We start from the raw sequence: 23546 nt of genomic DNA, 5'->3' as shown, positions 1-23546 counted from the left end.
TTTGAACAGATTAACAATTATCGTGATGTCAACCCATGATTTTACATCACAAAGACTGTAATTCTGCTAATTTTTTTTATTTTTCAGTCATTTTATAAATTTTGCACTGCACAAGATGATTGAACAAATTGCAATGTTTGAATTTGTAAACTCAAAGAATAAAAATCCTTTGGTCACAGATTAAATTATTTTTTAAAAGAAATTTACTCTTAAACACTTTTAGCATATATTCTTTACACGGTCATGTATTTCAAGGAAAATATGCCTATCAAAAACAGTAATTTCTTCACTTTCAATTTCTTTTGAATACTATGACAATTATCAGCCATGAGGTTTTACAAACACAAGACCAGATAAGCGTTTTTCATCATTTCCACAGGACTCTTTGGAATATCCCTTAAAAACAGTTAAAAGTGACTTAAAATGATCACTTGGTATACATTTAATTTACAGATGCCAGGTTGTGTATTTCACATGCACTCAGGTCAGTAGGGAAGTGCGTCATTACTATTTTGTACTGTTAATTCTTATTTCTGAATTATTTAACCTTTTTTCAACACTGAACTATCTTTAGGCAGTTTATACTGTAGTTTATAATTTTTTTTGATTGATGTATTTAATCATCTTTTGGGTTCTTTGGGTCCATATCTCACCTCATGCCCCTACATCATCAACTATTTACCAATAACTCCATGCCAACAACCAATTACCTGACCTGGCCACACATTAGAGAAGGTACAGCGTCATTGACGGTATTTTTTCAGTATGGCGTTCACTTAACAAAGGTGTCGTTTATATGAGAAATAACTAGGCCTACTGGTTCATTGCCATCTGTCTCTCACACAAGGTGGACACTTACACAGGCAGTAACAATATATACAAAATCTTGAAAAGTTAAAGGCATTAAAGACCTAAACTGATGAGAATGAAACTAACAAGACCACCGCTAACTTTCCAGTGTTGGATGTCAGTGAGTAACACAGATTCTAATTATTTCCTAGTTGTGTGAGTAGTATGTGTAACATTAAATGTGAAGACAAATAGTGGTTCGTCAGATAAAAATGCATAACTATGATTTGTCAATTATTGCAAGAAAATATATTGGAAGTCAAAATTGTCCACTGCAAGTTGAAAGATGTGATCAAAATCAGAAAACCAATGGTCATTGTTCAATGATCACTGATAAATGTGAACCTTGGAAGGAACAGATTTACTGTCACAGGGATAGTTTGTCATCATTGTTGTTTATTCTGTCTGTGGAGTACCTAATATTGTCCTTAATTGCTCATCATATAAATCTTTTATATCAGGCACTTAGCTTGCCTCAAAATATTGTGATGATTTACTTAATAATCAATCAACCTGACAGCTGTTTGTATGTTTACTGAACAAAATGATTGGAACTAAGTCAAATGTACTGGAGTCTGTATTCACAGCAGGGTTGATCTTGACATCTGGTATTCCTGTGGATTCAAATCCCTTATCAGTGTTTGCGTTCCCTCTGAAGTTGGTCCATTATATCAAAATTAACCACATTTTCTTTCCTTGATCAAATTTCACTAAAAGTTTATACCAAATATGATTACATAAATATGATTACATTATTGTCACAGTTTTCTCAAAAAAGGTATGCAGACATGGTATAAGTCATTTAACATTGACTCCAAAAATACAAAATTATGGGCTCCCCAGTTTGAATGAATGATTTGGGTAGGGTCATCTGTAGGGACTTGTATACCATAATGCAAAGCTATTAGACAAGCAGTTTTTGAGAAGATATTTTTACCAAAATTGGCAAAGATTTATCCAAACATGCAATATTGTGTTTCCTCATCATATGAAATTCTCTGACTTGGGTCATTGGAAGGGACCTTATACCACATATCAAAGCTGTCTGACCAGTGATTTTGAAGAAAAACACAAATGTACCAAAAATGACAAAAAAGCTTCAAAAATACAAACTTTCAGATTTCGACATAATCTACAGAATTATTATTTTATGTCATCCGTAGGGAAATACTCACATACCCAATATGAAGAAGAAGATTTTTGACCAAAAATGACAAAAGTTATATCAGAATTACAATTTTAAGTTTTTCATCACAATGTTGATAAATATCAATAAGGTCATCCCTGTGGACGAGTGTACCGAATATCAAAGCTGTCTGACAAACAGTTTTGAGAAAAAGAATTTTAAAAAATGACGATAACAAACTCACATTTTTCATAACAGTTTGAACAAATCTGAGTATAAGGTCATCTGGGAGACCTGTATACCAAATATCAAAGGTTTCTTAAGCTGATCTCACTTAGATTTGCTCAACTTATGGTGAAATTTTCAAAGTTGTATTTTTGGGGCAATTTTAATGAAAATGATTTGCTATCTGCTGATTAGTGGTTAAAGGACAGATGACAATCTAGAGTAAGGTTTAATTATTTCGGAAATGCATTAATTAAATATTTAGTGACTAGGTAATAAAGTACATTTTCAAATATAGAGTTTTTAGAAGGATAATACTAGGTATGTCCTGGAGGAAGGACATAAAATAATTGCAAACAAATAAACCATTTTTACATAAACAGGTAGTATGGGAGAGTAATCCTTTCTCTCTGATGAAGATCATTCCCTATATCAGTACATGTAAAATGAAATACAAAGACACCGATAACACACTGCATGTCTCACTGAAATACTTGTGTTTAATTCACATTAAAATTTGTTGAAAGCAATCGATGTGTACCAATTTTAGAAATACTATGGAAGAGAAATATACACAAAGAAATGTCTAGGAATATACAGTAGTATAGATGAAACTTTGTTTAACATTTGCCCACAATAGAAATATCACTGCATTTGCCCACAATAGAAATATCACTGCATTTGCCCACAATAGAAATATCACTGCATTAGCCCACAATAGAAATATCACTGCATTAGCCCACAATAGAAATATCACTGCATTAGCCCACAATAGAAATATCACTGTATTAGCCCACAATAGAAATATCACTGCATTTGCCCACTATAGAAATATCACTGTATTAGCCCACAATAGAAATATCACTGTATTAGCCCACAATAGAAATATCACTGCATTAGCCCACTATAGAAATATCACTGTATTAGCCCACAATAGAAATATCACTGCATTAGCCCACAATAGAAATATCACTGCATTAGCCCACAATAGAAATATCACTGCATTAGCCCACAATAGAAATATCACTGCATTAGCCCACAATAGAAATATCACTGCATTAGCCCACAATAGAAATATCACTGCATTAGCCCACAATAGAAATATCACTGCATTAGCCCACAATAGAAATATCACTGCATTAGCCCACAATAGAAATATCACTGCATTAGCCCACTATAGAAATATCACTGCATTAGCCCACAATAGAAATATCACTGTATTAGCCCACTTTTATTATATAGTATACAAATTCAAATGTAATTAACTATGTTATCTTTTTGAGTTGGTAGAGAATGTAGATTATTTTTCAGGTTACCCTTTCTTGTTAGTATCTCATAAATGAAATTCAGAAACTAAACAAATCATTTTCAAACTATTTTCAGTACAAGAGTCATTGCATGAAAATACAAGATAAATCTATAAATGCCTTGATCAGAGCTATTTGCTTGAAAGGCTGTTGTTAAAGAAAGACAAGTATTTTGTTTCTCTGTCATTACTACTTGTGATCACAAACTAACAATTTCAATTGATACCATGAAGTGCAAAGAAAGAAAGGCATTTAATCTAAGAATGAAGGATATACATGAATGAAATTAAGTGTTAAACTTGTTTGAGGTTTAGCTTCACTGGATTAAATGTAATTTCTCACGAACTGAAACAAGTTTGTAAAATTTGTTTTGAAGGAGTTTCATTCAACCATAAGAAAAGCAATTTTATTATTTTTTTATATTTTTCTGAAATTGTCAATAGCAAGAAAACCTCTAGTACAAACTAATGTACAGCAATACAACAGAGTGTTCAGATGATGCTATATAAACCGTATAAAGCTTAATGTCAAAATAATGCATTTCACTTTCTTTTTGTATCTGCTACTCTCATGTACCAATGTAAACATGTACTGTAATCATGGAATGGATATTACTATAAACTATTGAACAAAAGCTGTCGATGTTGACTTACGTCAAAAAACATGTAAACCAACATATTACTGGTTGTACATCTGTGAATTTTACTTATGTCAAGCAACAAAACGAAATCTGGTACAATTAGTTGTTATGTTATCACTGTACAAACACTTTGATGCAGTGGTTGTTCATCTCAGCTACAACCACTCTGCAAGGTACATCATCTGTCAGTGCTATACCAGCGGGGTGGTTCAGCCCATCCCTATCACTATCGATACGACAAACAAACTTACCACTACTCTCAAACTTTAGTAGACTACTAGGGGTAGAATAGCTACTAGTAGTAGTAACATAGACAAATTGATCATTTTCAATCTTGATTCCTTTGGGACGTCTCATCTGACCATCCCCACTCTGACAATCAAAGGAATACAAATACTGGTCATGTGCATTGAATACCTGGATACGCTGGTTATGGTAGTCTGCTACAAATACCACTCCAGTAGTTGCTATGACTACACCCAAGGGACTACCGAATTGCCCTTGACCTTCACCTCTTGACCCAAATGACCTAAGGTATTGGCCATGTTGTGTATAAACCTTGATACAATCCCCCACCCAGTCTGTCACATAGACATTGCCATCTACAGGACTAATCCCAATACCATGTGGAGTTTTCAGCTCATTTTGTCCAAAGCATCTGATGACATGTCCATTCTCATCACTGACAACTACTTGCTTATTGTTGCTATCTAAACTATAGTATGTATTATCACTTGATATAGCTATATCACATGGTCTGAAAGGCTTCTTAAAGTGTTTAAATTTCAAAATTTTCTTAAATGTACCATATCTGGTTCTTATCTGCAACCTATTATTGTTTGTATCTGCAGTGACAATGTCTCTGTCTTTGTTTATGGCCACACTCAAGGGATGGTTGTACTGTCCCTCAGCACTTCCTTTACTGCCAATGGTCTTCACCAATCCTTTGATGACAGGTATGATGACGGGACAGCCTGGTATTGGTTGATCACCTGTTGTCATGGTAACTTGATATTGTCCATCCAATTGTCCAGCCACTGTAACTCTGTGTGTACCATCTCTGTTATCAGCTACGTTGATGTCTTCCCATGATGCATCAGGTTTTCTTACCTTGGCTTTCACTTGTTGTTTTGGGATGACTTGTTTTCCTGTGGAATCTCTGGTTGTGATCAGTAGGTCTGCAGAGTCACCTTTCCAGAGTTGTTTTGGAATGTTTTCAACTGTACACTTTGAGATTTCAATGTCATATTGAGATTCAAGAATTCCCAGAATTCCATGCTCAGAGAATTCATCATGTGGTCTGAATATGAAGTCATGGTAAGTTTTTGGTTTAGTATCCATAGTAATCAGTTGCTTGATACGAGTACCAATATCACCCTTGGTGGAGAGAAGTTGAACAGCATTCCCATGATGCATCAGTGTCTCGATGTAACTGCATGCACTCAAAATGTTACCATGTTTTAATTCCATCTCATCAATATCAACAGCTGCTCTTTTAGTTGTCATCGCATAAGTAAGTTTTAATTCATCTATCAGTCTCTGCTCTTCTCTCTTTATTTTCTTGATGATTTCTTCTGTTTTCATTCTCACCTTCCTTTCTTCTCTGCTGCACTGCTCTGTAAGATCAGTGTGTATCTGCTTGGCCAGGGTTTTGTTCTTTTCAGCTTCCTGTTCTTTCACTTTCAGTTTGTCAACCATGGCTTTCAATTCTGTAAGATACTCATCTGCTGCATCTTTCAAGTCTCTGTGTACATGTTCTGGTATGCGGTGTTTGACTATGGTGCAGTCTGTACAGACAGGTACCTGACAGGTTTCACAGTAGAATTTGACCTCATTCTGGGTGTGAACATTGCAATATTCTACTGCTTTTTGAATTACTGGACTGGTTGACTTTGCTGCTTCATACTCTCCAATGGTCATTAGTTGATGTGTCTGTGTGATTGGCAGATTTTTATGAGTCTTAACACAGTTGTCACAGAGATAGTATTTGCACTCCACACACCTGTGAGTTGCTGTATTCTGTTGGCAGCCTTCGCACTTGATCTCAGTTCCCTGCATAGACTCCAGTCGTTGCTTGAATATCTCCATCAGATTGCTCATAAAGAAGTTGCCTTTTATTGCTGGCACTCCTCCAACCGGAAGCTGATATTGCTGTCGACATTCTGGACAGTTTAGAGATCCAGTCTTCTCAACCAGTGAGACTAAACACTGCTGACAGAATGTATGCAGACATGGTAGAATTTTAGGAGACTTGAACTGCTCCAGACAGATGCTACAACACAGGAAATCTTCACCGATTTCTTCCAAAACTTTACGTTCTGGAGCAGCAGCCATTGAGCATAGGTGTGTATCCAGCTAGATACAGGTAAAGAACTCCAAACAAACCAGACCTCTTACCATGGTGTCACATGATCAACTATTGTACTTAAGTATAACAAAGACATTATATAATACAACACTGTACAAACGTAGAGAGTTCTTGTTGATCTGCTTCCCTATTCATGTGATTCAGGTCATGTGAATGCTACCACCACAGGCGGCCCAGACGTATTGAGTTTTTCTCAATGTTTTCTCTATCAGTTCCTGTCCTTTTCTTCATCCTCTGACTGATGGGAGTAAAGAAAATAAAATGGTTATATAACCTAACCTAGCCTCTTGATTCTTTATTTATTTTACACCCCATTACAGGGACGTTTATCTCTCATATACACATCTTGTAATTAATAAGTCAACACAACTAACTATGCTAATCCATGGACTTATTAGGGATTTTATGGGTTGGTCATCATTTCGAAAGATGGAAAAAGGAAAAGGTATGAAGATCTTGGGAAATGTGTTCGAAGGATGTCCGTAAACCACGGTCCCTCTGAGGGACAGTGCGTAAACCTAGTAGACGCTTATATATTCATGATATGCATAAATAGACACTGCTCATTATTCAAAAATAAATGGGAAGTTTGATCAGAAGGAACGCCAGAAATGCACATGGTTTTCGTTTCCTTCTACACCTGCTTATGGTGTGTACAATTGTCTCAACTTCTCAGATATCGTAGGCGGTGATTCCTACGCTGATTTCAACTGAGACACAGCTCATTGGTATCAAAACTAGTGAGACAGGGATACACATCAAAAGGACTCGTTAGGACTTTCAAAAAGTTCAATGGTCGATATGACGACATCGTTGCCAAATATTACACCTCAGTCACTCAAATGATTAACAACAGCATTCCTGGCTTTAACTTATTACAGTGATTCATATCCTGTATCTTTTCATACAATATTTAGACAATTTTAGGACCAATCCTGACGGTTGTAGCATGCTTGCAGGGTACGCTTACCCATTCCGGACACCCGTTACCACCACTAACTATCAGTGATTCAGGATGGTCCTACTTAAATTTGTAAATCTCAAATGTCCAATGGACCAGATTATGTATTACCTTGAATGGAAATGATTATTAGACCAGTTTAATGTCATATTTATTACATGGTAATTTAAGTGCAGTTTTTCAAAAAAACTATTCACGTCGTCGTTTTCGGGGAGTGTATATGCCAAGTATAATTTACAAACCGCATCGTGATTCAAGGCACCGCTGTGAATTTTTTAAACCAGTCACCAACATTTCTCTGCACTAGCTATTATCTCAGTGTCTGCCGGTAACATATCATTATTAAAGAGTTACACGTAATTACGTTCCATCAGTACACGTAGCATGTTTGTCACGTTATACTTCTGAGGTACCACTTGAAAACAAAGTCGGGGATCACTTTGAGAACAATATCTTTGAAAGATTTATACCTTTGTGAAATTATTTGGAGTTATTTTCATTAAAACATTAGAATTGAAAGTTTTGGTGTATTGTTTTTTGTCACCACAACTACCTGTGAGGGTATTCAACAGAAAGTTTGAAAGTCACTTAATATGGTGAAAATGCTGGTGATTCCAACAAAGCCTGACTATCTTTTCACGAAATTTGAGCAGCCTAATGTTGATTTTTTTAGCTGTGATATTTCAATTCTTCAATTGACATCATCATGCCAATTTACCAACCTGACCATCATTATCATCATCATTTAGACTTCACAATCTTGCTCAGACTTTGTCATGATGACAAATAATTGGCAGATTGGCATTTCTATTGAAAAGTGGAAAGACTACCAGGCTGTGACGTTGAATTGCAAATTTAATTGCAGTTGATGTTGAGGAGGGTCATGTGTCCTAGACAATGAGAATGGGAAGTCAGTGTTTATGTTGTGAAAGCAAATGGTATTTGTCATGCATCGTCTTTGAAATTATTAAAAGAACAGCGCCTCGGTCTCTTTCCCTCCCCACCCTCCCCGAGATATATGGTATATTGTTTTGGTCACCACAACTACACTTTGATTAAAAAGTTTATGAAAGCCGTTCGATCAGAACAGTTGTAGAATGTGTACGTATTTCCTCTGTGCATATCATCATAACATAAATTATAACAGTGCTGCAGATATGATAGACTCAGCTTCCAATTCTAGAAATTTGTTCTCAGTGTGAACTAGACAAGACCTTGGTGTTGACTCAAGTTCATTGTCAGCTGTTTTCTATGTGTGTTATGTGTGAAATATTTTGAATTCAAAGATTCACTGTGCTGTGTAAGCCACAGAGAAAACCATTTGACAGCTGTCAATCAAGTTTGATGCACTAATTGATATGCTGTAGGCTGTGATTTCAAAGCATTGACACATTAAGCATCAACAGCACATTGGCAATCCTTGTAATGTCTTTCTATAAAGAATAATTTCATGAACTGTCAGAAGTTCCTTTGAGTCTGACAAAATATTCAAAAAGTTGGTGTATGATTTTGAAAAGAAGCTAAGATTTTTAGGTGGCTCAACTGAATAACTTCAATATTGGAAATAATCTCATGCTGGTAGGATTCATGAATTATCACCTATTAGAGAAATTTTCAAAGACAAAGTATTATCAGCCATCGAGGTCTCCCTTAGAATTTTCAGTTTCTATTTGAATTCTGTTTTCCTCTCAATGTTTGCAGACAACAGAAAAGCCTCAAATTCCTCAAATGAATGAGATATGCTTCTGCTTGTGAAGTTTCAAAAGACATCTTTTTTATGAAAATACTACATTGATTATCCTTCTTGCCTCTAAAATTGTCTTGACAAAAGTAAGTATTTCTGAATAACTTTCAGTCTTATGATTGCTTCATGAAAAAGAATCAGAATAAGAATTTTTTCTTCTGTATTAGTAAGTATTTTTGTAAATATAAGTCCGTGTCTTCTTATGAAGATATAAAAATTACCAATCAATGAAGAAGAACGAGAAATGAAACTTACACGGTATCAGAAGAAGTTTGTTAAAGAGTTTTCAGAGATTGACTCTACTTTAATCATTTGATATTATTTATGAAATTCAACAAGATTTCAGTGTTATGATACGGTATATTTCATTGTATGCAGTCTCACTAGAGTAAACTTTTGTGAATTTACGGTGTCTGTATGACATAAATTGTTTCCAGGTCAGCAACTATGAGTTAACAAAGAGTTTTCAAATTTCAGATATTGTGTATATGAACATGTTAAAAAAATTACATTGTGACAACTGTATACAAACTGTGAAAGTGAACCTGAATGAGAGGTCGAGTTCTGTAGTGTTCTCATCTATAAAGTGGAGTAGAATTATAATGACAGATTATTTATGGTCATTTTGATGATTGATTCTTGTATTTTTTTGCGTTTTGCCATTCCTTGAAATTTTTTGATCTGCAATCTCGGGCACACTGGATTTGTTTTTCACCAGATACAAATGTATTGCCATTGTTGAATTATTAAATATTGTTGCTCAAACACTGATCATGACAATGTTTAATGTCATTTCCAGTTTAACCTATGCAAAATAAATTAAAAACATCAGACTGCACCATTGCACACATCAATTTCTAAACACATTTTCTGTTAGAGGGGAACACCTCTTGTGTTGTCCCCCGTAGGGGTGTCCTCGTCATTTTCAAACAGTTTTATCCAGTGCAAAATAAACTGAAATACCTCTCAGATTGATATCCTCATAAAGACCTTCACAATTATTTTTCACAATATTTTTTATTCTTTGTATCTGCTACATTCTATTGTAGATCACAGAATCATTTGAAAAATATGTAAGGAGAACCATTGCACACATCAGTTTCTCTTGTCATCTTAAGATGTAATTTTATAAATACTTTAGAAGGCTGATAAGAATAGAATATTGTTGTTAATTTATTGAAGTAAAGGAAATAAGAACTTCATTTCTGAATCATAATCTGGTTACAAACAGTATTCGCAAGGTTCTGACAACTGATACAAGAAGTAATGAGGACAACTATTCTGGTCTAAGGTGTAAAATATGTAGAGGTTTTTTATGAATGAAACAAAAGCGATGGCAATGATGACAACAATGCTCTTTGAGTTTGTAATGGCAGACAGCTAAAAATAAAGAATAACAAACAACTTAACCAAAGGAGGTAAATTGAAAACTGACACTGGCACAAAAACTATCTGCATTTACGTAGAAACACAACAGATTTGTAGATTAACTTTATCACAGTCTGAAAATAATTCTTAAAGTGTGTTGCACGTTTCAATCAATCTCGAAAAAATCCTATCTAGTGCTTTTCACATTTTCTGAAAAATTTCATATACAGAAATACAAGACCATGCTCTCCCTTTCGTACATAGTGGTGTATGTGTTAAGCTAAAACACCAAAACCACATACAAATTCAAATTTTTATGTATTCATGTACCAGTACATATTTTCATCTCACAGCACAGGTTGATCAAACATGTATCAAAAGTTAGCCATGCATCAGTTGACTTAAATCAAAAGATGTTGCTCAATATATATATGTACCGGCTTTTTCATCGCCTAATTTGATGCAACTCAGTCAAAAAGACAAATTAGGCTACAATTTATTGCGATGTGTCTCACTGTACAAACACTTTGATGCAGTGGTTGTTGCTATCAGCTACAACCACCCTGCAAGGTACATCATCTGTCAGTGCTATACCAATGGGGCAGTTCAGCCCATCACTATCACTATCAATACGACAAACAAACTTACCACTACTCTCAAACTTCATTACACTACTAGGGGTATCAGCAGTAACACAGACATATTTATCATTTTCAATTGCTATTCCCCTTGGACATCTCATCTTACCATCCCCACTCTGACAATCAAAGGAATACAAATACTGGTCATCTGCATTGAATACCTGGATACACTGGTTATTGTTGTCTGCTACAAATACCATTCCAGTACCTGAAATGACCACTCCCAAGGGCAAATTGAATTGTCCTTTACCTTTACCTTCTGACCCAAATGACTTTAGATATTTGCCATGTTGTGTATAAACCCTGACACATTGTCCACCCAAATCTGTCACATAGACATTGCCATCTACAGGACTAATCCCAATACCACGTGGATCTTTCAACTCATTTTGTCCAAAGTATCTGATGACATGTCCATTCTCATCACTGACAACTACTTGCTTATTGTTGTTGTCTAAACTATAGTATGTATTATCACTTGATATAGCTATATCACGTGGTCGGAAAAGCTTCATAAACTGTTTGAATTTCAAAATTTTCTTAAATGTACCCAGTCTGGTTCTTATCTGAAACCTATTATTGTTCGTATCTGCAGTGACAATGTCTCTGTCTTTGTATATGGCTACACCAAAGGGTTTGTTGTACTGTCCCTCAGCACTTCCTTTACTGCCAATGGTCTTCACCAATCCTTTGATGACAGGTATGATGACAGGACAGCCTGGTATTGTTTGATCTCCTATCGTCATGGTAACTTGATATTTTCCATCCAATTGTCCAGCCACTGTAACTCTGTGTGTACCATCTCTGTTATCAGCTACATTGATGTCTTCCCATGATGCATCAGGTTTTCTTACCTTGGCTTTCACTGGTTGTTTTGGGATGACTTGTTTTCCAGTGGAATCTCTGGTTGTGATCAGTAGGTCTGCAGAGTCACCTTTCCAGAGTTGTTTTGGAATGTTTTCAACTGTACACTTTGACATACACACATCAGATTTCAGTATTCCCAGAATTCCATGCTCACTGTACTGATCATTTGGTGTGAATGTTAAGTCCTCATGTTCAGTGTCTGCTTCAGTTTCCATGGTAATCAGCTGCTTGATACGAGTGCCAACATCACCCTTTGTGGAGAGAAGTTGAGCAGCATTCCCATGATGCATCAGTGTCTCTATGTAACTGCATGCACTCTTAATGTTACCATGTTTTAATTCCATCTCATCAATATCAACAGCTGCTCTTTTAATTTTCATTTTGTAATTGTTTTTCAGTTCATCTATTAGTCTCTGCTCTTCTCTCTTTATTTTCTTGATGATTTCTTCTGCTTTCATTCTCACCTTCCTTTCTTCTCTGCTGCACTGCTCTGTAAGATCAGTGTGTATCTGCTTGGCCAGGGTTTTATTCTTGTCAGCTTCCTGTTCTTTCACTTTCAGTTTGTCAACCATTACTTTCAATTGTGTAAGATACTCATCTGCTGCATCTTTCAAGTCTCTGTGTTGATGTTCTGGTATGCGGTGTTTGACTATGGTGCAGTCTGTACAGACAGGTACCTGACAGGTTTCACAGTAGAATTTGACCTCATTTTTGGTGTGAATATTGCAGTATTCCACTGCTTGTAGTGGTATTGGACTGGTTGACTTTGCTGTTTCAAATTCTCCAATGGTCATTACTTGATGTTTCCTTGTGAATGGCAGATTTCTATGAGTTGTAAAGCATGTGTTACACAGATAATATCTGCACTCCACACACCTGTGAGTGGCTGTATTCTGTTGGCAGCCTTCACACTTGATCTCAGTTCCCTGCATAGACTCCAGTCGTTGCTTGAATATCTCAATCAGATTGCTCATAAAGAAGTTGCCTTTTATCGCTGGCACTCCTCCAACAGGAAGCTGATATTGCTGTCGACATTCTGGACAGTTTAGAGATCCAGTCTTCTCACTCAGTGTGACTAAACACTGCTCACAGAATGTATGCAGACATGGTAGAATTTTAGGAGACTTGAACTGCTCCAGACAGATAGTACAACACAGGAAATCTTCACCGATTTCTTCCAAAACTTTACGTTCAGGACCAGCAGCCATTGTGGACAGGTGTCAGTGAACCAACTAGAGACAGGTACAGAGATGTAATGGCTAATCAGACCCCTCAACATAATATTGCAGATACTGTTCATGGTGTCACATGATCCACTAATGTAGTAAAGTTGTGTATCAAGCACATTGTATTTTACAACACTGTACAAACTTAGGGAGTTCTCAGTGACCTACTTCTTGTTCCAGGCCTTTGGTCATGTGAATGCTAACATTTGAAAAAAAGGTCAGGGGTCACTTCAAGCACAATATCTGTGAAAGATTTATATCTGCATGATTATATGATCAGCAATAATGTACCCCGTGCCAGCTCATAATAGATGAAACTTTTCGCAAGAGAGCTGAGTACATTATGACGCTAGTGCAAAGTTTGCTGGAGTCTATTATGGGCCGTTGTTGCTATTATTTTATATATTTGGGGATGTCAGTGAATTTGTAGATGCAGAAAACATCTAGCACCATGATACTTGATAATAGAATACATTATCAGTAATAATCTGAGGGTATGACCTACTTTACAAAACTCGCTGGTATTGACAAGGCTTAGTATAATTGGTAATAATACAATTTTTAGACTTATTATCGTTATAACAGTAGAATTGAAAGTTTTGAAAACTATGTCGTTTTGGCTTGGTCCACTTTTTATGGGTATTCAAGAGAAAAATTGAAAGTCAGTGAATAATGGGAAAAATGCTGGTGATTCCAACAAAGTCTAAAAATCTTAATTTTTACAAAATTTGAGCAGCCTAACATTGACGTTTTGTTAGCCGTGATATTTCAAGTCTTCAATCACATCATCATGCCAATTTACCAACATTGCCATCATCATCATCATCATCGTCATCGTCATCATAATGATTTAGATTACATCCTCATGTTCACACTGTGATATTGGCAAATAGTAGGCATTTCTATATTGGAATGTGAAAAGATTATCAGGCTCGGCCGCTGAATTGCAAAGTATTTGATGTAGGGGAGGGTCATTTGCTCTTGACCAATGAGAATGCGAGGTCAGCAATATTTCGTGCAAGAAAATTGTATTTTACATCCGTCCTGTCTTTGAAATTATCAAGAGAACAGCTTCTCCCCTGAGATATATGTTATATTGTTTTTGTCACCACGACTACACTTTGATTGGATAGTTTATGAAAAACTTGTCCAAATAGAACAGTTGTAGAATGTGTACTTGTTTCCTCTGTGACATATCATCATAACATAAATTATAACAGTGCTGCAGATATGATAGGCTCAACTTCCAATTCCAGAAATTTGTTCTCGGTGTGAACTAGACAAGACCTTGGTGTTGACTCAAGTTCATTGTCAGCTGTTTTCTATGTGTATTATGTGTGAAATATTTCCAATTCCAAGATTCACTGTGCTGTGTAAGCCATGAAGAAAACCATTTGACAGCTGTCAATCAACTTTTTAATGGAATAATTGTTTTGCTGTAGGCTGTGATTTCAAAGCATTGACACATTAAACAGCAACTCACTGAATTTGCAATCCTTGTCATGTCTTTCTATAAAAGAACAATTTTCATGAACTGTCAGGAAGTTCCTTTGAGTCTGACAAAATATTCAAAACGTTTGTGTATGATTTTGAAAAGAAGCTAAGATTTTTATGTGGCTCAACTGAATAACTTCAAATATTGGAAATAATCTCATGCTGGTAGGAGTCATGAATTATCCTCTATTGGAGAAATTTTCGAAGACAAAGTATTATCAGGCATCGGGGTCTTCCTTAGAATTTTCAGTTTGTATAATTTGAATTCTGTTTTCATCTCAAGGTTTTGCAGACAACAGAAAAGCCTCAATTTCCTCAAATGAATGAGACATGCTTCTGCTTGTGAAGTTTCAAAAGACTTCTTGTTTGAAAATATTATATTGATTATCCTTCTTGCCTCAAAAATTGTCTTGACAAAAGTAAGTCTTTCTGAATAACTTTCAGTCGCATGATTGCTTCATGAAAAAGAATCAGGAAAACAATTTTTTTCTTCTGTATTAGTAAGTATTTTTGTAAACATAAGTCTGTGTCTTCTTATGAAGATATAAAAATTACCAATCAATGAAGAATAACGAGAAATGAAACTTACACGGTATCAGAAGAAGTTTTGTCAAAGAGTTTCAGAGATTGACTCTACTTTAATCATTTGATATTATTTATGAAATTCAACAAGATTTCAGTGTTATGATATATTTCATTGTATACAGTCTCACTAGAGTAAACTTTTGTGAATTTACGGTGTCTGTATGACATAAATTGTTTCCAGGTCAGCAACTATGAGATTAACAAAGAGTTTTCAAATTTCAGATATTGTGTATATGAACATGTTAAAAAAATTACATTGTGACAACTGTATACAAACTGTGAAAGTGAACCTGAATGAGAGGTCGAGTTCTGTAGTGTTCTGAATTATACAGTGGAGTAGAATTACAATGACAGATTATTTATGGTGTATTTTTTGTTTTGCCATTCCTTGAAATTTTTTGATCTGCAATCTCCGTCACACTGAGATTTGTTTTTTACGAGATACAAATGTTATTGTCGTTGTTGGATTATTGAATATTGTTGTTCAAACACTTATCATGCCTATGTTTAATGTCATTTCCAGTGTCTCCCCTAGGGGTGCCCTCGTCATTTTGAAAGAGTTTTATCCAGTGCAAAACAAATTGAAATACCTCTCAGATTGATATCCTCGTAAAGACCCTCACAATTATTTTTCACGTTATTGTTTGTTGTTTGTATCTGCTACATTCTATTTTAGATCACAGAATCATTTGAAAAATAAGTAAGGAGAACCATTGCACACATCAGTTCTCTTGTCATCTTAAAATGCAATTTTATAAATTCTTTAGAAGGTTAATAAGCACAGAATATTGTAGTTAATTTATGGAAGTTAAGGAAATAAGAACTTCATTTCTGAATCATATTCTGGTTACAAAGAGTATTGGCAAGGTTCCGACAACTGATACATGAAGTGTTGAGAACAACAACTATTTTGGTCTAAGGTGTGAGATATGTAGAGGTGTTTTTTTATGAATGAAACAAAAGTAATGGCAATAAAGACACACCAATGCTGTTAGAGTTTGTAATGGCAGACAGCTAAAAATAAAGAGTAACAAACAACTTAACCAAAGGAGGTAAATTGAAAACTGACACTGGCACAAAAACTATCGGCACTTATGTAAAACTACAACAGATTTGTAGATTAAAGTTATTACAGTCTGAAAATAATTCTTAAAGTTTGTTGCTCGTTTTAATCAATCTTGAAAAAATCCTATTTAGTACTTTTTAGCGACGAAGTTATGTAACTGAGGAAGCTTATAGAGTTGGGAGAGGCAAAATTGACGTCACTTCCGTCAACAGCTTCCGTAAAACTATTTTGTCACACCACGTGATTAGTGTTCTTCTGTAAAACTATTTTGTCTCACCACATGATTACAGTGTTAGGTACACGTATCTGGTACGGCCCTCTGTGGTTGTGTATAGGAAATGACATTAAAATCAGGAAGTTTGAGTGTACGTATGAGTGCATTGGCTTGCATGAAAATGCAATAGAGAATAATGCATTTACGTTAGAACGTCCATGCTCGATCAATTTCGTTTTTGTCCTGTCAGTGTAAATTATGTAGATGGTGGACGTGTGAAAACTATTGATCTTGCGATTGTTGTGGAGAGGGACTGTGCTCAGTCGGACGTACATTCCAGTCGTTCCAATCTTCTTTTTACTGTGCAGGGGAGAATGAATTGCATTCCTCATGGGTTTCAAATATGGTAAAAATATGAACTTTTGAGTGGATTTATGATTTTTTTTAAAGCCAATTCGTAAAATTACGAGCAAAATTTCAGCTTCTAATTTCATCGGCGCGATCGATCATGCAAGAATACCAGTGCAATGGGCGACCAGAAAGTCCATTGAAATCAAGCAGGTTGTTTTTGTTGATTTGTGACACACTGTTCTAACATGTTTCAACACCCAACGAAACATTTGCAACTTTATAGTCAATGTGACATATTAATCACAATATTTTAATTTTGTATTGGAATATCACAAAACAATATTGTGATCATCGCGGTCCGGCCGTTATGAGTAAGCATGTGTACTTGGCTGGGCAGATCAAGTTTCTGCAAAAATCAATTCAGTGTCATGGACAAGCTAAAGTGATGTCTTCATAAATATGTCCATTCAATATCCAAAGAAAGTCAAGGCTATCAATGACACCAAATTTTGTCTGGAATTATATTTTCTTCATAAACTTACAGTTCTTTGATGCAGTGTGGTCTTCTGGCAATCCATCATCACAGCAGATGTAGTGCATGCAATACACAGTCCACATTGTCCTGTCATGCGTGCATGTTTTCCTGGTATAATTCAATCGGGTCAGAGTGTTGTTGCAAGGAACGTACAAAATATTGCAGATCAATCAATTTGGATGATATTGTTGATGCAAATTCCAAGTTTGGTTGACATGTGAAAATTATGTTTTGTCCTTCATGTACAAGATGGCACGTTTACCAGCTAGACTCTCCCTGCTAACAAAACAATAGTTTTGTGAGTTTCACATTTCAACCCTTTCTTTGAATCTTTCTCAGCAACATTCCCAAAACCCTCTCTTTGCATCCCTGCCGCTAAATGCACTGAGGAGCACAGTGTCATCATGGACGCTATTTTTAACATAATTTATCGTGATTGGGTTGGATTGAGTTGACGTCGGACAGTGAAAATTTTCTGTAAACGACAAAAAGTAAGTAACTGCTGAACAGACTGCGTTGATATTTGGTACAGATGTTTAGACTATGTTAAAGGTTCTAATTTGTTAAAATGGTGCCAAATGGACCATCAGTTAGATAGATATGGGAAATTGTTGACCCTCTTTTTTAACTAATTGATTTTAGGGGCCTTCCATACTATATGTGTATTTTTGGAAGGTACACCAATACTGCACTTTGGACTGTTTTATGAGTTCTGGAACAGAAATGTGTGTTAGATGAATGCATGGAGGATGCACTGAATGGAAGTATCAGAGATTTTCACGCTCTTTTGGGCAACAAAAGCGATGAAAAAACATATTTCATATTTTAGTTTCTCACATTTGAGATGACCCATGGCATTTGTCATATGATTTAGTCACATAACAAACTACCTGACCTATTTATACGCACATTGATTTCAAGACCAGATCGTTTTATGTACATATTATAGTGGCAGAGATTTGTAGTGTCGTTCAAACATGGTCTGTTAGCATGGAAATACGATTTGTTTGTGACTTTAGTTCACTTCTCACTGATAATGGTGATGCTTTGAAAGTGGACTGACCCATGCTACACAGGAACATTTTTTTGTGTCCTGTGACTGTGATAACAGCTTGAGACAACAAAAGACTTCCTGAAGATGTTTATCGATGTTGTCTCAACATTATCTCACACCTGCTCACTTCAATCAAGTAAACATCCTTCAATATACAGACTTTGACATTCACATTCCACAGATTATAAGTATCCAACACTGTCACATGTTACAGTCTTTACTCTTAGACAATGAGGTTACAAGTTTTAGTTTAGTCATCAAGCTAGCACCAGCATCTGTCCCTGTGTTGTCACAGGAAATTACAGGGAACAAATAATTATTTGAGAAGTTTCTCTCCGTTAAATAGAGGCTATATTACAATTAAAACCTGTCATGGATGGATTGCTCTCAAATGATCTGAAACACATGTCCATTAGCAACAAATCTATAGCAAGATTTATGTAAAGTTCATAAAATTACACAAGGTATTAGACAAAAAGATGACCATGACTTTGCTGCCATACTTGATCATCTTGGCAAAGGCATTCACACTGAGAAATCCAAATTTGCAAACTGAGTCAGCAAAACAATGTAAAAAGACATTTAGCAGGATCATGTCAATTATTGCTTTTTGCATATTTGATGAATGTTTGAAATTAGGGTGATATGTCTAGAACTACTACAGCAAATTTGATGAATCTTGGTACAGATCGTTAGATCCTATAATAAGATGTTTAGCAGTTAATGATGTTACGTAATTGATTGTTCATTTGTGTATTTGATGAATTTTCATATATAGTGTGATATGTCAAGAAATGCTGCAGCAAATTTGATGAAACTTAGTAAAGATGTTGATCTCAAAGTGTTGTAACAGCATGCAAAGACATGTGGCAGTGTCATGTCAATTAATTGCTGATTTGCATATATAATGAATTTTCGTAATTAGGCTGATATGTCAAGAAATACTTCACCAAATTTCATGAAACTTGGTACAGATGTTGAGCTCATGTTGCTTTAACAGTGAATAAAGACATTTCTCAGTGTCATGTTAGTTAATTTTTAATTTGCATATTTAATGAACTTTCTTAATAGTTTGATATGTCCATAAATATAATACCAAATTTGATGAACTTGGTACAGATGTTGATCTCACAGTGCTGTAATAGAATGCTATTTAGCAGTATCGTTTAAATTAATTGCTAATTTGCATACATAATGAATTTGTGGTGTTAGGTTGAATGTCTAGAAGCACTGCATCAAATTTTATGGAAAATGGTACAGGTGATAATCTGTCAGTGTTATAATAGTATACAAAAACGTTTAGCAACATTCTGTGAGAAGCTGCATGTTGCCAACAAAGTTTTTTTTCAAAGGAATATGTCTCATCTTAGATGACAAGGCAAACCCCTCATACTATATATTTTCAAAAAGCAGAGAATCTAAAGTTTAGTATGGTAGCAATAGTTTACTCAAAGGATGAAGGGGATGTATATTTGGGGTAAAAAACCCAATTTTGGTATAAAAATCATTTAAGTCAAAAACTTGACACTATTTTCTGAAATGTAATATTTCACTTGAAAGAATAGAATATGTAGAAAAAAATGACTGTTTTATAGCATTTAAAGAACATAATGTGAAAATTTCACAAAATTTGATCCAGCCTGAATGGATTAAATTCTTTGGAAACATTGAAATTGGGAGAAAAGAGAAGCTTGGAAATTGGGTGATTTGCATACATTTAACACTTCTTTATCACATAACTTATCACTGCTTTACAAGCTCAAAGGTGAAAACTACCAATATTTTAATCTTGGGTCAACAAATTAATTAAAATTGAATGAATATTTGCAAAAAATGATTTTGGAGCAAAATACACTGTGTTAGGTGCAACGCCCCCTTAAATTGACTTATTTAAAGACCTTTTTGTAATAAGGGTGGCAGGCAAGATTGGCTTTACGTTTCCACCACCATGGTATTGACCAATTCCTGTGGTGGCCTTCTACCAAACTTTTAGCAGTAATTCAGTTTATTCCTATCTTAGCTTCAATTACTACTTTCAACGTTTATTTCATTCAGATTTCCTTAGCTTAGTGTATAATTTTGTAATCTTAATTACTGTCAACTTAGCTGTGCTACTAAATTGTAACCTCATTATTCTTACACTACTGTTATACCTTATAACCCCAAAATTTTTCAAGAGATGCATACATGATTTCACTCAACAAACCATTTACAAATATGTCTTCTGCTGTTTTCTCCATATACATGTCCCTTTTCTCACAAAAGTACCCATTAACAAGTGGGGGCTGAAATCAACAATGACTTGTTTATAATCTTTATCATTTGCTGAAATTGTCAATGGCAAGAAAATCTGAATTACAAAAATATTGTAGAGGCAATACAACACAGTGTTGTCCCTATACTACATGTAAATTTTTCAAGAGATGCATACGTGATTGTCACTCAACAAACCATTTACAGATATGTCTTCTGCTGTTTTCTCCATATACATGTCCCTTTTCTCACAAAAGTACCCATTAACAAGTGGGGGCTGAAATCAACAATGACTTGTTTATAATCTTTATCATTTGCTGAAATTGTCAATGGCAAGAAAAATCTGAATTGAAAACCTATAGTAGAGGCAATACAACAGTGTTTTCCCTATGCTACATGTAACAAATAAAGATCAATCTAACAACAATGCAAATATAATACATTTTAAACTTCCTTTTTATTTGCTGCTCTAATTGCTACCAATGTAAACATGTACTGTAGTCATGGAATGGATATATCATCATGAAGTATTGAACAAAAGTTGTGCATGCATTGACCTTTATCAAAAATATGTAAACCAGTATGGTATTACTGGTTTTCCATCTGTGCATTTTGCTGATCAACAAGACATAATCTGGTACAATTTATTGTCTTGTTTTTACTGTACAAACACTTTGATGCAGTATTTCCAGGTATCAGCTACAACCACCCTGCAAGGTACATCATCTGTCAGTGCTATACCAGTGGGGCCGTTCAGCCCATCACTATCACTATCAATACGACAAACAAACTTACCACTACTCTCAAACTTCAGTACACTACAATCCTCAATCTTCATCTCACCACAAAGCATATAAACCCTACCAGTGGTAATGTAGAGATATTTGTCATTTTCAATTGCTATTCCCCTGGGATATCTCATCTTACCATCCCCACTCTGACAATCAAAGGAATACAAATACTGGTCATGTGCATTGAATACCTGGATACGATGGTTATCGTAGTCTGCTACAAATACCATTCCAGTAGTTGCTATGACTACACCCCAGGGCCACTGAATTGCCCTTGACCTTTACCTTCTGACCCAAATGACTTAAGGTATTTGCCATGTTGTGTATAAACCCTGACACAATGCCCACCCCAGTCTGTCACATAGACATTGCCATCTACAGGACTAATCCCAATACCATATGGATCTTTCAACTCATTTTGTCCAAAGTATCTGATGACATGTCCATTCTCATCACTGACAACTACTTGCTTATTGTTGTTATCTAAACTATAGTATGTATTATCACTTGATATAGCTATATCACGTGGTCTGAAAGGCTTCTTAAACTGTTTGAATTCCAAAATTTTCTTGAACTTTCCCTCTCTGGTGCTTATCTGCAACCTATCATTTTCAGTATCGCCAGTGACAATGTTTCTGTCTTTGTTTATGGCCACACTGCAGGGATGGTTGTACTGTCCTTCAGCACTTCCTTCACTACCAATGGTCTTCACCAATCCTTTGATGACAGGTATGATGACAGGACAGCCTGGTATTGGTTGATCTCCTATTGTCATGGTAAACTGATATTTTCCATCCAATTGTCCAGCCACTGTAACTCTGTGTGTACCATCTCTGTTATCAGCTACATTGATGTCTTCCCATGATGCATCAGGTTTTCTTACCTTGGCTCTCACTTGTTGTTTTGGGATGACTTGTTTTCCTGTGGAATCTCTGGTTGTGATCAGTAGGTCTGCAGAGTCACCTCTCCATAGTTGTTTTGGAGCGTTTTCAACTGTACACTTGGGGATTTCAATGTCATATTGAGATTTAAGAATTCCCAGAATTCCATGCTCAGAGAATTCATGATGTGGGCTGAATGTAAAGTAAACATGTATAACACTGGCTGTAGTTTCCATGGTACTTAGTTGCTTTATATGAGTGCCAACTTCACGCTTGGTGGATAGAAGTTGAGCAGCATTCCCATGATGCATCAGTGTCTCTATGTAACTGCATGCACTCTTAATGTTACCATGTTTTAATTCCATCTCATCAATCAACAGCTGCTCTTTTAATTTTCATTTTGTAATTGTTTTTCAGTTCATCTATCAGTCTCTGCTCTTCTCTCTTTATTTTCTTGATGATTTCTTCTGCTTTCATTCTCACCTTCCTTTCTTCTCTGCTGCACTGCTCTGTAAGATCAATGTGTATCTGCTTGGCCAGGGTTTTGTTCTTTTCAGCTTCCTGTTCTTTCACTTTCAGTTTGCCAACCATGGCTTTCAATTCTGTGAGATACTCATCTGCTGCATCTTTCAAGTCTCTGTGTACATGTTCTGGTATGCGATGTTTGACTATGGTGCAGTTTGAACAGACAGGTACCTGACAGGTTTCACAGTAGAATTCAATTTCATTCTTAGTATGAACACTGCAATATTCTACTGCTCTTGGTGTGACTTCACTGGTTGATTTTGCTGTTTCATATTCTTCAATAGTCATTAGTTGATGTGTCCGTGTGAGCGGAAGGTTTCTGTGGGCCATGAAACAGATATTACATAGATAATATCTGCATTCCATACACCTGTGAGTGGCTGTATTCTGTTGGCAGCCTTCACATCTGATCTCAGTTCCCTGCATGGACTCCAGTCGTTGCTTGAATATCTCAACCAGATTGCCCATAAAGAAG

General features: G+C 35.6%; 3 protein-coding genes across 3 annotated transcripts in view; 1 reads left to right on the top strand and 2 right to left on the bottom strand.

The window, feature by feature from the left end:
* The window catches only part of LOC139127914 (echinoderm microtubule-associated protein-like 2), a 175605-nt gene that overhangs the window by 75822 nt on the left and 76237 nt on the right, over positions 1 to 23546 (top strand). The window lies entirely within an intron of this gene.
* On the bottom strand, positions 1275 to 6498 carry LOC139127963 (tripartite motif-containing protein 2-like). Its single transcript, XM_070693812.1, has 2 exons — positions 3417 to 6498; positions 1275 to 2848 (listed from the first exon to the last, which is right to left on the bottom strand). Exon 1 carries the CDS (start codon positions 6479 to 6481, stop codon positions 4262 to 4264), a length of 2220 nt encoding a protein of 739 aa, XP_070549913.1. The 5' UTR covers positions 6482 to 6498; the 3' UTR covers positions 1275 to 2848; positions 3417 to 4261.
* On the bottom strand, positions 9387 to 13324 carry LOC139127964 (tripartite motif-containing protein 2-like). The gene has a single exon (XM_070693813.1). The coding sequence runs from the start codon at positions 13302 to 13304 to the stop codon at positions 11100 to 11102; it is 2205 nt and encodes a 734-aa protein (XP_070549914.1). The 5' UTR covers positions 13305 to 13324; the 3' UTR covers positions 9387 to 11099.

The sequence above is a fragment of the Ptychodera flava genome, unplaced genomic scaffold (genome assembly GCF_041260155.1).
Source record: "Ptychodera flava strain L36383 unplaced genomic scaffold, AS_Pfla_20210202 Scaffold_39__1_contigs__length_1403739_pilon, whole genome shotgun sequence".
NCBI lineage: Eukaryota > Metazoa > Hemichordata > Enteropneusta > Ptychoderidae > Ptychodera > Ptychodera flava.
The sequence above is the reverse complement of the archived record's forward strand: the minus strand, read 5'-3'. Positions and strand labels throughout refer to the sequence as shown.